Raw genomic sequence first — 14563 nt, 5'->3', positions numbered from 1 at the left:
TGGACAGGGTGTGAAGGCGTAGCTGAGATCAGGAGGGCACTGCTATTTGCAGACGATGTTGTTCTTTTGGCTGAATCACATAGATGCAGCGCTCCAGCGCTCACTGGAGCGGTTTGCAGCTGAGGGTGAAGCGGTAGGTATGCAGATCAGCACCTCCAAATCTGAGTCCATGGTCTTAGCCTAAAAAAGGATGGCATGCCCACTCCAAGTAAGGCAAAAAGACTTGCCCCAGGTGGAGGAGTTTAAGTATCTCTGGGTCTTGTTCACGAGTGGTGGCAGGAGGGATCATCGGTCTACAGCCCGACCCTCACCTATGGTCATGAGCTGTGGGTAATGACCAAAAGAATGAGATCATGAATACAAGTGGCGGAAATGAGCTTTCTTTGCAGGGTGGGAGCTCAGCCATCCGGAAGGAGCTCGGAGTAGAGCCGCTACTCCTCCTCATTGAGAGGAGTCAGCTGAGGTGGTTTGGGCATCTGATTAAGATGCCCCCTGGGCGCCTCCCGGTGGGGGTGTACCAGGCACGGCCTACCGGGATGAGATCCTGGTGTCATCCTAGGAGGGACTACATCTCCAAGTTGGCCTAGGAACGGCTTGGGGTCCCTGGGAATGAGCTGGAGGAAGTTGCAGGGCACAGGGTCATCTGGGATTCTCTGCTCTCCCAACTGCTACTGCGAACCTATCTGGATTAAGTGGTTAACAATGACAATGTTGATGATGATGACTGAGAGTGTCATAGGATAGGAAAGAAGCGACAGAAACAGACATAAACAGAGAGAATATGAAGTGTAAGCGAGATTTCTGGACAAAAAGTGAAAAGAAAGAAAAAGAGCATTTAACTTCAACACTAAGCCTTTAAAGGCCTTTAATATTACACCATGGGCAGTTCTGTTTGCAACCCTGACATACAGTAATCCAGCACGGAGCCTCCAAGTGATAAATACAAAATAAATAATCCACTCCAGAGAGAGAGAGAGAGTGACCGATAGTGTGTGTGTGTGTGTGTGTGTGTGTGTGTGTGTGTGTGTGTGTGTGTGTGTGTGAGTGAGTATAAGAGAGAGAGACAGGAGAGAGAGCATCAGAAAGAGAAACAAGAAAGAAAGGGAGATGGAGAAACAGAAGAAGACTAAAAGACAGAGAAGGACAAAAAGAGACGGAAAGAGAAATAAAGAGACAGCATGACAGAAACAGAGCGAGAGTAAGAGACAAAGAGAGGCAGAAGAGATAGAATCACAGAGAGAAACAGGAGAGACTGACATTGCTGACATTTTTCAGGGAAAATTATAAGAAATATTTGTGTAATGTCATGTTTATATCATCATATTTGTTTTCACAGACAATATGCTTATAGAACAACACACTCCCATGAGTGTATTAAGATTTATGAAAACACAATGAACGCAATGTTCATTATTGCTAGACTATTTTAGCTTACTTTAACTAACTTGAAATGCCAGCATTCAAAGCAAGCCGGTTCTATCAGGTCACCAAACAATTGCATTTTCAAAAACCCCACTGAGGCGGTAATACTGTAGTTCACAGTAAAAGCATTCACTTCTTAATATACACCCTGCATCAAATCTAATTGCCTCTTACCATTAATTTCCTGCCACGCCTTTGTCTGCCAAGCCTGACTCAAAGCTTTTTCCTGAACACTGTTGAGAAATTTAGTGTTGTTAACCCCCAGGAGCCCTGAAGCACTCCTAAGTGGGCATTACTGGCTATTTTTCCCCTCACAATGGTTCACTGCATACATGCCAATCTGGCAGACGTGGAACATTATCATTAACTGTACAATTCAGACCGGTCAGGTTCCTTAGATTAGTGAGGCAAGAAAGGACAAAATAGGAGCAAAGGGGAGCAAAGCTAATGATAAGCACAGGGTGAAATGAACTGACCTTTCCAGCACTGAAAAAACTATTTTCCTCTCAAGAGTTGAAGTTTGCTTTCGATTCGTTTTGTGCCTTGTCATTTCAGGCAGCATGGTGAACTATAGGATGTTCTCAGTGTGTTTATAGACCAGACTAGACATGAATCCCATCAGCTCAAAGGACTTCAAGTTGCTTGTTTGCTGATTAGCAGGTATTTAGGAAAAGTGTTTGGCATGTGGTATAACTGCACAAATAACAATGGGGGGAAAAAAATACCAAACAACTAAAAATAAAATAAAAATAAACATGCAATGTAAAACGGAACCAGACTGGTTTAGTCTATACAAACAAAAAGGAACTGTTTATGAGAAGCGTTGACTGTATGCCATAATGACACCGTTTATGGAGACTGATGGCACACTGTGAAAACACTGACATGTTAAATACAATCATAAGGCTGAAAATGGCAGCTCCCTCAGCTGCACACAATAGCACTATTATCAGTGACGAACATTTGTCAGACTTTTGCAAAAAAGAAAGAATAGAAGGAGGATACCGCAGCACAGTACTGCCATACCGCTTAGTTTTTCGGCATATGTAGATCCAGTTTTTCACAACGAGACAGCAAAGCACATACAATCTAAATCCTCTATGTCTTCTTCTCTATTCTCAACTCTCCAAATCCTGCAGTGCAAGATGTGGCTGCTCCTGGTAGATGGTGAATATGTTAGTTGGCCTAGTCAAACAGTGGTCACATCACATAAGCCCACACACACATAAGCATGCCTGCTGGCAAAATACACCACAGTATTCTTCTACTGGGCAGGAGCTGTGTAGGAACACACTTCCATGCAGATGTAATGCACAGTTTTGAATCTACGGGTCCTGCTTAGTATTTAGTTTTATATATACTTATTGCTGTAGCAGAATGCTGTCGAAAAGCTCCTCTTATTCTCCTCATGTTTATGAATGAGCTCTCTAACTGATTCAGACACATCATCAGTAACATCCCTTTCCAAACTAGCATGCAGTTTTCACTGTGTCAGTAGGCATGATTTCGAGTTAAGCATCACCACTTCAAAAGATAAACATCATATTTTCTTCAGAGCTCTGATCTGAAAGTGCTGTGTAGCTGAAAAAATAGCTTAAAAGAGCTTTTTAAATCTGTATCATATCACACTAAAAACTCCCGTAACTGTTTGTCAGCTGATATCATTTAAAATGATCAAAAACAAGTTGCAATAGTTTTAGTGAATCTGTACTTCACTGACTAATACGATTGCCAGGTGTAAATTGTCAGATCTGCTTCGTAATCAAATTTGTCAAATTTTTCAAATTTAGAATCTTAAACAATACAAATATTATTCCAAATAACATACGAGTAGCCAGTAATATCGGCCAATTTTGAATGACCTACGTTTTTGCTGTATCAATGAAACTGCCCTTAAAGGTTTCTCCTAATACACAGACAACCAATGACTAGGGCTAGAACAATAACCAAAATGATGAACCGAAGCAAAATGACCAGTAAACATTGACCACGTATATTTTACAGTAACATTTACTTATATAGGAGCTGCAGAGCTCTTCAGTGAGATGATAATTACTTTTTTAGCAGAACAGGATGTCAGTGTGAGCATCTTTAAGTTGTTTTCGGTGATCTGTTAAACGTGGCAGGAAGTCAACAGGAACTCTGTAGGAAAAGATCTCATAACGACTAAACATTCAGCTTAAAAAAAAAAAACCTGAAAAAGACTGTTTCTAATGTCGGTTTCTCCATGCAGCAATGCATCAGTGTGACAATCTTTCAAAGAGCTGCTCACTGCTGTAGCTCTGTCTCAAAGTTGAGGATGCAGCTGAGGAAGGCAGCATTTCTCTGCCGTTATGTCAATGAAGGCTGTTCTGTTTTTGTAGGATCTTTCAGCTTGGATCCTTGGCTTGTAAGACATCGAAGGACACAGCTGGTGTAATCTTCAAGACTTTTGGTCACCCATAATCCTTCACACACAGCTCACAACAATTTGAAAAAGGTGGAAACTGCTGTGAGGTGCTGCAGCACCACAGTTTGTAATGAAGTAAAATTTTAATTTAGCATTTTTACACATAAGATATAAATGTGTTTTATTGCTTAGGTCAGTAAGTTGTGACAAGCTAGTACAGTCGCTCTGGCCACCTCAAATGTGCACAAGTGAATGCTGAGGAGGAGACTTCATATACTAGGACACAAGCACCAGAAAGGAGTTTTAAGATAGGTCTTGTGTTTGTAAACGAAGTTTAACTAGAACTGGAGTTTCAAATCATGAGTCAGATCGCAGATCATTCATGCTTACAAAATGGAGTGAAAAAATAAATTACACCTAATGATTTCATGACGGAGAAGCAGCTTAGAAAATGAATGGATGGATTTCATGGCCATGAATGATCTATAAATGTCTAAGTGGTCCCAATCCTACTGATGAAGGCCAAGTTTTTTGGTTGGGGCCTCATGATCTCTGGATACAAGAATTTAATTTACCAGTTAAACCTGTAATTGGCATTCCCTACAAAGTGAACGGTTTTCCTCATATCAGAGCTCTTATGCTGTCTGTTCTGATGAATATAAAACAATTCACCACATTATGGTGCTTTAATGCCAGGATTTTTGCCAAAACTGATATCCACGGGTCTTTAATGTCAGCTGATATCAGCCAACCTAAGCCCTAATTTTCCTAGCATTACTTGCAAGGACATTTTGAAATGAGGTGACCTGAGGCAACCCTCAACTTCTGTTCTGCCAAATTGAATGCCACACAGATGGATTCTACATCTGCACTCTATCTCCTAGTATGTCCTGAAGCCAACTAAATCATCACTACAGAAAAAGAAGATTTTTGCAGGGCCTAATCCTCCATCTTTAATTCACAGCACAAGCTATCGCAATCGATAAATGCAGCAGTGGTAGGAGAAGTTTCTCTTTGGATAACAGTTTTTGGAGAGTTCGGACTGTTCGGCATACTATTCTATTTGAAATACTATTACACAGCCAAGTTAAGTACTAGAATAATGAGAATAATGAAAACCAGAGATGCTAACCTCAGACACTTTGAGAAAGGAATAAATGTGAAGATTCCTAATGGTTGAAGACCAATTCTGTTTGCTGAAGAGACCACAGCTCTGTCCTTAGGTCTTAAATCCAACAGGTTGCTTGGTAACCTGGCTAGTCATCATAAAAGTGTGATAGTGTTCTGTGTGTGTGTGTGTGTGTGTGTGTGTGTGTGTGTGTGTGTGTGTGTGTGTGTGTGTGTGTGTGTGTGTGTGAGTGACAGAAAGACAGAGCGAGAGAAGGGGAGCAAGATGTGCTCAGATGGATGTGGCTGGGCATTAATCTTGTATTAAGAAATAGAGCAGCACACTGTATGGATCTGAATGAGAAGCTCCTTCATTTTTCCTTCTATGAAACGTATAGAATTCTTCAAGAGAGTTGTTTGAAAGGGAAACACATCAAGCACTAGAATCTGATTCATATTTAATAGCCAGATGGACGTCTGAGACTCTGCTGAAAAGAGCACAGCCCATCCATATGAGAGCTAAAGAAGACTGACATCTTGTTTTGTTTTAAGTGGAGTTATTCGTTTTGGAATATCCCACTTGTTGGATACTCACTGGTGTCAGTCACCATTTTTTTAGTGTAACTAAAAAGGGCCATTTCCTACATTTTTATTGCATTTTAATTTTTTTACCCCTAGGGTTTCCTTATAAGATTTGTGCAGTTTTGTGTAACAGAAGTGGTCATAATTCAGATATATGACCATTTCCAACCTCTCCTAATCCTTTAGAATTTAACAGGCTGTTTCTGTTACTGTGCTTTCGAGATGAATACAAGGTAAATAAGCACAAAGAGCTGAAACAGTGCTTATAACTTCAGTATGACTTGGTGGGGCTAGACCACTATAAGGTGAATAGGTGGAAACAGGTAAATTAGTTGCTTTTCATGACATCAAAGCATCAAAGCATCAAATTTCAAATGAGCTGTTTTTGTGCCTAGGTTCTAGACACGGACTGTATGAACTGAGCAATGATAGCATACTTGAACAATGTTTATATACACTGCACCAAACTCCTTTATTTAAGAAAAAGCAGGGCAAATTCGGCTTTTCCTGATCTAGACAAAGTCCTTGTGATATTTTACCCCAAGTACTGTGCATGGTTGGGGAAAAAGCATGTAGGCAAACGTAGGTTTACACAGTGTAGAAGCTAAATTAACAAAACAGAAATTAAATAATAAACATTGAAGTTCATCCTCTTAGGCCAAAATAAACGTAGTCAACTGAATATACAAATGAAATGGGGGAAAAAAACGGGGAAAAAACAACACACAGTGTCTGGTGATTAGCCACCATGACCCACCAGTTTAAATGCACTTTGGAATAGATTCTCTCTGGGACTGTACTGTACTGGAAGGAAGAAACAACATTCACTCAACTTTTAATGATGATGTGGGAGAGTGCTGGTGGGAGAGTGCTGTCTAACATAGTTTGACAGTCCAAAATACTCGTCAAACTATTCATGCCTTGTGGATGCATTGTCATCCTGGAAGAGACCACTCCCTTCACAATAGAAAATATAGTGATAAAGATGATCCCTCAGAAAGGCAGAACAAGCCAATTTATGCCAGCAAAATGCCCCCAACAGCATAACCTATCCACTGCACTCCCTCACTGCAGGGATCAATAATTCAAGCCTGTTTGTCTTGATGTATGTCGCACATGCACTCACTCACATGAAGAATATGGTGAAGCATGACTCATCTGATCATAACAGGTTTTGTCTCTGTAGAGCAATTCCTATGTTTTTTGCACCACTGAACTCACACAGCCTTTTGTCTTTGTAATGAGGTGTTCATGCTCAGTAACATTACTTTAAAAGCCCTCTCTGTGGATGACTCAACAATAACTGATTCTGATAGCTGAAGACTCTATCGGTTGTTCATTCTACAGCTACATCAATGAACCTCAACTATTGTGACTACCATTAAAAAAATGGTGTAAAAGGCAATTTAACCATCAGGAAGACATTACTCAGAAATGAACTGCTCAAAAATGTTCAGCAGTTATCTACATCTGAACATTGGCTCATTGTAGCACAGTACTTCAGCATAAAAAATCTGTAAGAGTTCCCTTAAGAAAACCTTTTTCCATCCCCTTAAGCTCTTTAGACACTGAAAGGAACTGTAATTGATGTTTTATGGCTAGTAATTTGAAGCTTGTGTAAATGTGATTGTCATGAATAAATACATGAGAAATTGTCAAATGAATGATTACAGACTAGGTTACACTATTATAAGCAGTATTACATTAATTGCGCAAGGGGCTCCTTTGTCCATAGGGGATACAGGCCGAGAACTGCTGTGGGTTTTCTTATGCAAGTGCTATCCTCCATGACATTACAGGATGCAAGCCTAGAACTATAGCATGCCCAGAAACCACTGCTAAGCCTCTGAAAACCAGTCAAAACTTTTCTCTAACCAACGATGATTTTATGTAATATACCAGGTGAAGGAACACTAACCCTTAAGGAACGAAGCTAAGGAAATAATTTAAGTTGTCTTTTGCAACTGGGACCACCTAAGAGGTCAGGTCAATGACTAGTGGACATGATATTGACTCTAGCCTCCCTGCAGCACTATAAGAAAAACAAAGATTTGAGGCCTTCAAAAAGCGATAAGCTGGAGATCCCACACAAGACAAATGTTAGATATCCGAGTGCAAATACCCAATCATGGTTTATAAATACACGCGCTCCATGTATATTATCTTCTACAGCACTACCTAACGCCAACATGCACAAGGACATACAGGCATTGATGGTCTTACTATATAGGCTTCAAGTATGAAAATGCTATAGCATAAGTAGGTACACATAAAACCCTATATGCAATGTACAAAATGCATGACAAACACTATGTATAGACTGCATTTTAAACCTTTGGACAGTGACAGTTTGTCATAGCACATTAGCACACAAAAAGTAGACAATGACTGAGGTTAGTGTCAACAATGCTAGTGTTCATTTAAGGGAATTTAGGTCTACACTGGTTAATTCATATGGGAAGCACATACCTTTACATGAACACTTCCCCTTTTCACAGGAACAGTAACTGGATAAACCAACAGCACAGCTGTCTTTAATTTTTGGCAATAAAAGACTGTCAGACACCAAAGACATCTCTATGCTCTGTTGGGTCTATAATGCAGCTATTTTATGTTTTGTGTAGTCAGTCTTGTCTTCAGTAAACAAAAGTCATTCTCAGGTCAGGTGCTTGACTCCACAAGACCAGAACTTCTGGCCCTGAAAAGCTTAATGCTAAAACAGAATGTTTAGGATCAATTCTGAGATACATGGTGAACTGGCATCTACTGAGTTTTAGGAATGTGGTTCAATCTAAGCACCTAAGATGTTTCTTTATTCTTCAGAATTCAGTCTTCTGGTGCAATAGCCAGTCACACCATTATTGAGTCAATTCCACTGGCAGCTTTAATGGTCCATGCTACCACAGTGGTTTGCTTTGGATCATGAGTAGCTTTCCCTCTTTACATGTTCCTCATTCCACCACTCCAGCACAGTTTCACCTTCATCTCATCTGTTTGTAAAACTGTGTCTCAGAACTCTAAAAGCCTTTTATGTACTTTTTTTTAGCAAACTGTAAGCTCACCCCTCTGCTTATCTATGGTTTTCATCTTGTACTGAACACTTTGAGGGCATACAGGTTTAGTAGTCTCTAAGCTGCAGTCTTTGATATATCTAAACCTACATCATGGAGAGTTTCCTGATCTAAGCTAAAAAGAGTTTTCTTCATGATTTTGAAGCATACTGGACATCCAAAGCCATCTACCAGATTACTTGCTATTGCTAAGCTCAACAGCAAGTTCTTACTTCTTAACAAGGTCTGCAAAGAAGAACTATTATGATAATAGATTAAATGATCTATTTCAGCTTTGACTAATCCAATACTTCCAATATAATACTAAAGAAATAGGAAAGGATTTTTAACATGTACAACAGCAAAAGTCAATGACCACCCTTCATTTATTTAATTTTAATTTATTTAAGTCAAAATGGCCTTTAAAAGACAAGTTATTCATTCTTCAGGGCATATTTCTGAGGAGATAATGTATAAAATAATCCACTTACAAAAGAAAGGGAAAACAGTAGTTTCCAAAACTAGAGATCAAAAAATCATCTAGAGGGACTCCTAACAACTGTGTAAGACTTCATTGACCACCAAAACTGTATGTAGTGTAATAAATGTTCCCAGGGTGTCTAGTTCTGACATCTCACCAAATAATGTGCTAGACATTAACCAGCAGAAGAATTCCAATTTGAAAGAGTTGGAACAATTTTCACACTCACACATGAAAAAAATAATGTGCCTTTCAAAAATTGATATTTCTAATTAAACTGATATTACAGAGTCTGACATTTTAGTTTTAGACAAGACAATAACAGACAACCATGCTGTTCATTCCGCTAGCTAGCACTGTCATGTCTAGGGTCATCCATGTGCTGCTCTTGATAAACTATGCTCCTCCATCTTTCCACTGTTTTCCTTCCGTCAGTGAAGTGATAATTCTAAGCATGTAAGAAACTTGTTTTCAAAAGGAAATGAGGTGTGTCAAAATGTTTTAAAGGACTATACAAAAAGTTCATTTTTACACACCAAATTTTTTGGTTATGTCTGATATTTTAGGCCTATGATAGTCTAATTTATAAGATAGCTAAATTTTGCATCAAGAGGCAACACTAGACATTTTTGGATCTCTTGTGAAAAAAATAATGATGCAACAATACACAGCTTATCAAGAAACAACTAGGCAACAACTGTCCATTTACCTTGGAGCTGTTTAAATGGGAAGACGTCTAATTTCTACCTAGTTCATCATATTTAGACATATATACCCTCAAAGTAAAACATCCTGTGCTTTAACTTCATGTTTTTTTACATTTAAAATCCAAAGGGCTGGAGTACAATCCCTTTTCAGATTAATTACAGACTGCACAGTAATGCCTTACAGTATATTTAGATAACATACAGCTATTATAATACATTCAGCAATATAAAGCTCTAGAACATATGCAGACAAAAAGGATGGATGGATGGATGGATGGATGGATGGAGGGATGGATGGAGGGATGGATGGAGGGAGGGAGGGATGGATGGATGGAGGGATGGATGGAGGGATGGATGGAGGGATGGATGGAGGGATGGATGGATGGAGGGATGGATGGTGATCCGCTGTGCAGAAAAAAGCTGTTGTAATTAAGAACTAGGAAACAGGATTCTTAAATTAAATATTAACCACCCTTGCATAACTGTGTTAAAAGGGGATAAAAAACAAAACAAAAAAAAAAAACGTTTCTGTCAGCGTGTGAAATTTATGTGACAACCATCACCAAAATGTTAATTAGCTGGAAATTAATCAGCTTTTATGCAACCACGATACCAGTCATGAATACGCAACGAGAGAAAGCATCAATAAATCTTGCCTATAAATGAAATAGCAGGAAAATAAATCAATAAATTTTGAATGTATTTATATTTCATGGTGCACAAACTCTCTAGTGACTGGAATAATGTATGTGAACTGCATGTATACAGAGATAACATTTTTTACTGTTCACTGAGACTACATAATGCACACCATCATAGCATAAGCCTACATGGCTTGGAACATTAACATTAAGTGAAAACCCAGGGTGGGGGAGGCGAATTAAAAAAATACACCTTTCTCGTTGAACATGTTGACCCTGGAAGGAGTATTTTCAAGAAACTAGCATTCCTGAGCCATACTTGTGTAATGTTATGTTCATTTACTCTTAGGATTTTCCATTTCCTGCACACTAAATATTGAAATAGGACCCTGGCCTAATAAGGGAAAACACACACATGCACTCCCCAAAGGAGCTGGTACAACTTAGAATTCAACAGTCTTGTTTACAAACCTAAGAGAAACCAATGTAGCGATGTGAACTCCATATTTCAAAATTATGATCATAATATCTATGGCTGGACACATTTCCCTGGTGACTCACTTCTACATCTTGTGTGTTTTTGGCATTCAGAAAAGGAAAGCATATGAAGTGCTTTGATACATGTAAGATATCCACTGCATAACAATTCGAGTGACTTTGATCACCCAACTCATATCTGCACAAATGACTATCAGGAAAAACTTCAATGGTGTCCTTCCCATCCTCAAAAAGGAAATGACTAAAAAGACAAATGATGTGATGTGGTACTTTTATTACATGCTATCCTGTCAATGTTCTGATGCAGATTTCAAGAGAAGAAGAGCGAATAAATAAAGAACAAAGGAAGAAATGAGAAAGTGTGAGAGAGTGTGTGAGAGAGAGAGAGAGAGAGAGAGAGAGAGAGAGAGAGAGAGAGAGAGAGAGAGAGAGAGAGAGAGAGAGAGAGAGAGAGAGAGAGAGAGAGAGAGAGATAGAAGGTTGCAGACACACGCAAAGTGTTCTTGTTTAGCGTCTCACACATATCACCACAGCCCATTCATTTCCAATCCTTTGCAAAATACTTAATACTATGTACAGCAAACCAGCACTATTATCTGAAGGAGGGGACTGCTCTCTAGCACGGATCCAAAAATAGCAGATTCTTCATGTTTTCCTTTAATAGTTTAGAATAGTAAATTGGAAGCATGTGACACAGCTCACCAAACTAATGATATACATGTCACCTCAACTGCTGAACACTCTGATGCTAATTTGGGAAATTTCCAAAGCCATCTAATTATGATGGCCTTCACTTACCAGTGAAGATGCAGCATTAGGAATTTTCTCACAGAACACTTACTTGACATCAAAAGCAGAACTTTGAGCTGGGCTGCTTGCCAGTTATGGTGAGATCTTGTGTGTGAGTCAATAAGGTTTTTCTATTACAGAGTAAATAAAAGAAACAGTAGCAAATAGATGAGACCATAGCCAACACCCTATTTTTTATGGAATATTAAATACTTTGATATGAAAAGACAGCACTAGGGCTGTGTGATCTAGACATATTACAATGAATAAGTTATGTATAAAACAGTATGTCTGACAGAGCACGCAGTAATTACAGACACTGATTTTTTTGGTGTGTGCATGTATAATTAAAGAGAAATTGAACTAACCTTTTTTATAAAATACAGTATTACAAATGCCAAATGCTCCTTATGGTGATGCAGGTTTGTTGTCACAATGACCAGATTAACCATGTAGGCTATGAGCTCCAGCCTAGAGTCTCACATGCACAGAAGGTCTTGTATCAATAGATTTAAAAAAAAAAAAAGTTTAAAACAATATTAAACTTCTTGGCCGATTACTTCAACCATTTTCACATCATCTCGCAAGATGAATGGGTAAGGGTGAGAGGAAATATGAAGTTTGTTTAGTATTAGGCTTCATTTTTTCATTATGCATGATTTAATAACCTTCAAGCTTCTGCGTCTTTTCTCATGCTTTCCTGCTATGCAAAAGAAATCTCAGTGACTGGCCAACCAACCTACACTCTGTATGTGCAAGCAATTACTCTGTGTGCATGATGACATGCAATTGGGACACATCACAGCCTATTGAGAAGATGCTGGCAGTATCTCCTGCAGCACCAAATTTGTATGTCACTAATGCCAGTGTGTGAGCAGCACAGACACATGCAACACACTGCTTACAGTGATCTGATGTACAAAAACAGTGGTTTACCACTCGTGTTGTGTCACTCCTAGTTTGAAACTCCAAATTTAAGATACATTTGATGTAAAACTAAACAAATAACTACATGAGGGGTGGCCAGCAGCCAACTGGCAGTAGAGGTGAGCTAACAACTGGGAGGCTTTGTTTCAAATCCCAGGACTTCATTGGTATCTCTGGTTGTGCTCTTGGCTAAGGCACCCAACCCCCATGGCCCCAGGCAGTGCTGCTCTGCTGGCCACACTGTGCTGCTCTTCTACAGTGGAAAAGGAAAGTAGCTGGTTTTCTAACAGGGGACTGCATTAAACTAACAATATCTGCTGTTGAGCTAGCATAGCAGCAAGAGTGTTTTTATATTTGGTGCATCATCGCTGTAAATTCGGTCTTAAATTACATTTGAAGTGGCATTAAAATGAATCATTAGCATTCGATTTAACTTGAATACGCCTGAAACTATGAGCTTGCGTTTGGCCATTTCTAACATCTCATACATCACATCCTCCCTTAACAAGAAGCCTGTGAAAGAACTGCTAAAATGCACTACAGAATGATACATTACATCAAGAGGTATTTTACAATACTGGTGTTTGTTGTAGTCACAGCACCACAATGGACAAATGTTAGTCTTGCGGCTTTCTGGCGTATCAATCATCAATATAATTCTGTATACTGTAAGACAGTGTTCCGCCTCTTGTTTGAGCGCCTTGTATATGTGTTATAAATCAGACCAAATCACATCACAGGTCATAAAGAAGTTGAAAAAAGAAAGTTCATCTTAGATGAGGACAAACAAAAGACTACATGATTGTACAATAAGCATATGTATACACTGAGTTGCTACTCCTACCATGTACCTATGGTCATTGGCTGTTGTACCAGAAATACCTACAATATAGGTGCATTTTGTTACAGTTACTGAGAGTAGCCCATCTCTCGCAGCACAATTTATAAGCCCCCTCTAGCACATCCATTAGTGGAAAGAAACCACCACTGACCAGACATTATTTGGGTGGTGGATCATACTCAGCACAGCAGTGACAGCAATCCTAAGGGCTGGTAACTGATAATGCAGTATATATTTTACGGAAATATATTTAATAATAATTAAAATACATTATGAAATGAAACAAAAATTAAAAAGGGAAATGGAAAAAGGCATGGAATACACATAGAAAAGTATACATAGACTGCAGCAATGGAATATGAATTGTGATCATGGACTATCATGAACATGCATGATAATAAAGAATGTGTGTTTCCAGCAGAAGGCAAAAAAAATGAGAAAGCCTTGCCTCATAGTAACTGCGCACAGCATTGCAGAAAGCCTCATCAGCTACAATCTGCGTCTCTCCTCTGAGGAATGCCTGAAAGCGCTCCTTTACCGCCTGCAACTGTTGCTTGTTGAGCTGAAAGGAAGGAGAAGAAAAAAAAAGACAGAAAAGCATTAGGGAAAAAAAGACTATTGAGAATGTGCCAGAATGTTAATAACAGAATACCTTTCTAGGTAAGTGTCTGCATTTCTGCTGATCTCTATGACTGTTATAGCAGTCGTCAATGCCCAATGGGTTGGAAGATAATATTTTTGTAAACACTTCTAACATCTCTTTAGTTCATTGACAAACAACTGCCAGACTAAAAGAGTTATGCAAACATATTAATTGGAATTCAGAGAAAATCAGCATATATACTCAAATGCATCTTTAGCCTCAGAGACTTTGTTTACAATGGCAGCTTGGGGTTTTTCGCCTCATGTTTTAGTTTTTCAGGCAAAGTGATTAGCTTTTATTTATACAGTCTCACATGAGACTGTATAAATAATGAACAGAATAATAAAACGGGCAACATTATCCTGTGTAGATATTTATAGGAGGTCAATGTGAAGGTGGTAGTAGCTTTGCTGCTGATGCTAGCAGAGACAGTAGGAGGAGAAGTGTGACGAGAGTCTATGGCACTGGATGATACGTCACAGCACT

The 14563-nt window shown here is 39.0% G+C and overlaps 1 protein-coding gene across 14 annotated transcripts in view; it reads right to left on the bottom strand.

The window, feature by feature from the left end:
* Positions 1–14563, bottom strand: part of cadps2 (Ca++-dependent secretion activator 2) — a 134809-nt gene that overhangs the window by 99618 nt on the left and 20628 nt on the right. For all 14 annotated transcript variants that reach the window (XM_017713616.2, XM_037542671.1, XM_037542674.1 and 11 more), the window contains exon 2: positions 13883–13996. In XM_017713616.2, coding sequence (XP_017569105.1) covers positions 13883–13996 — 114 coding nt within the window. The remainder of the gene's footprint in view (positions 1–13882; positions 13997–14563) is intronic.

The sequence above is a fragment of the Pygocentrus nattereri genome, chromosome 11, assembly GCF_015220715.1.
Source record: "Pygocentrus nattereri isolate fPygNat1 chromosome 11, fPygNat1.pri, whole genome shotgun sequence".
Classification (NCBI taxonomy): Eukaryota; Metazoa; Chordata; class Actinopteri; order Characiformes; family Serrasalmidae; genus Pygocentrus; species Pygocentrus nattereri.
Note: the sequence above shows the minus strand (reverse complement) of the source record. Positions and strands in the feature narration are given on the sequence as shown.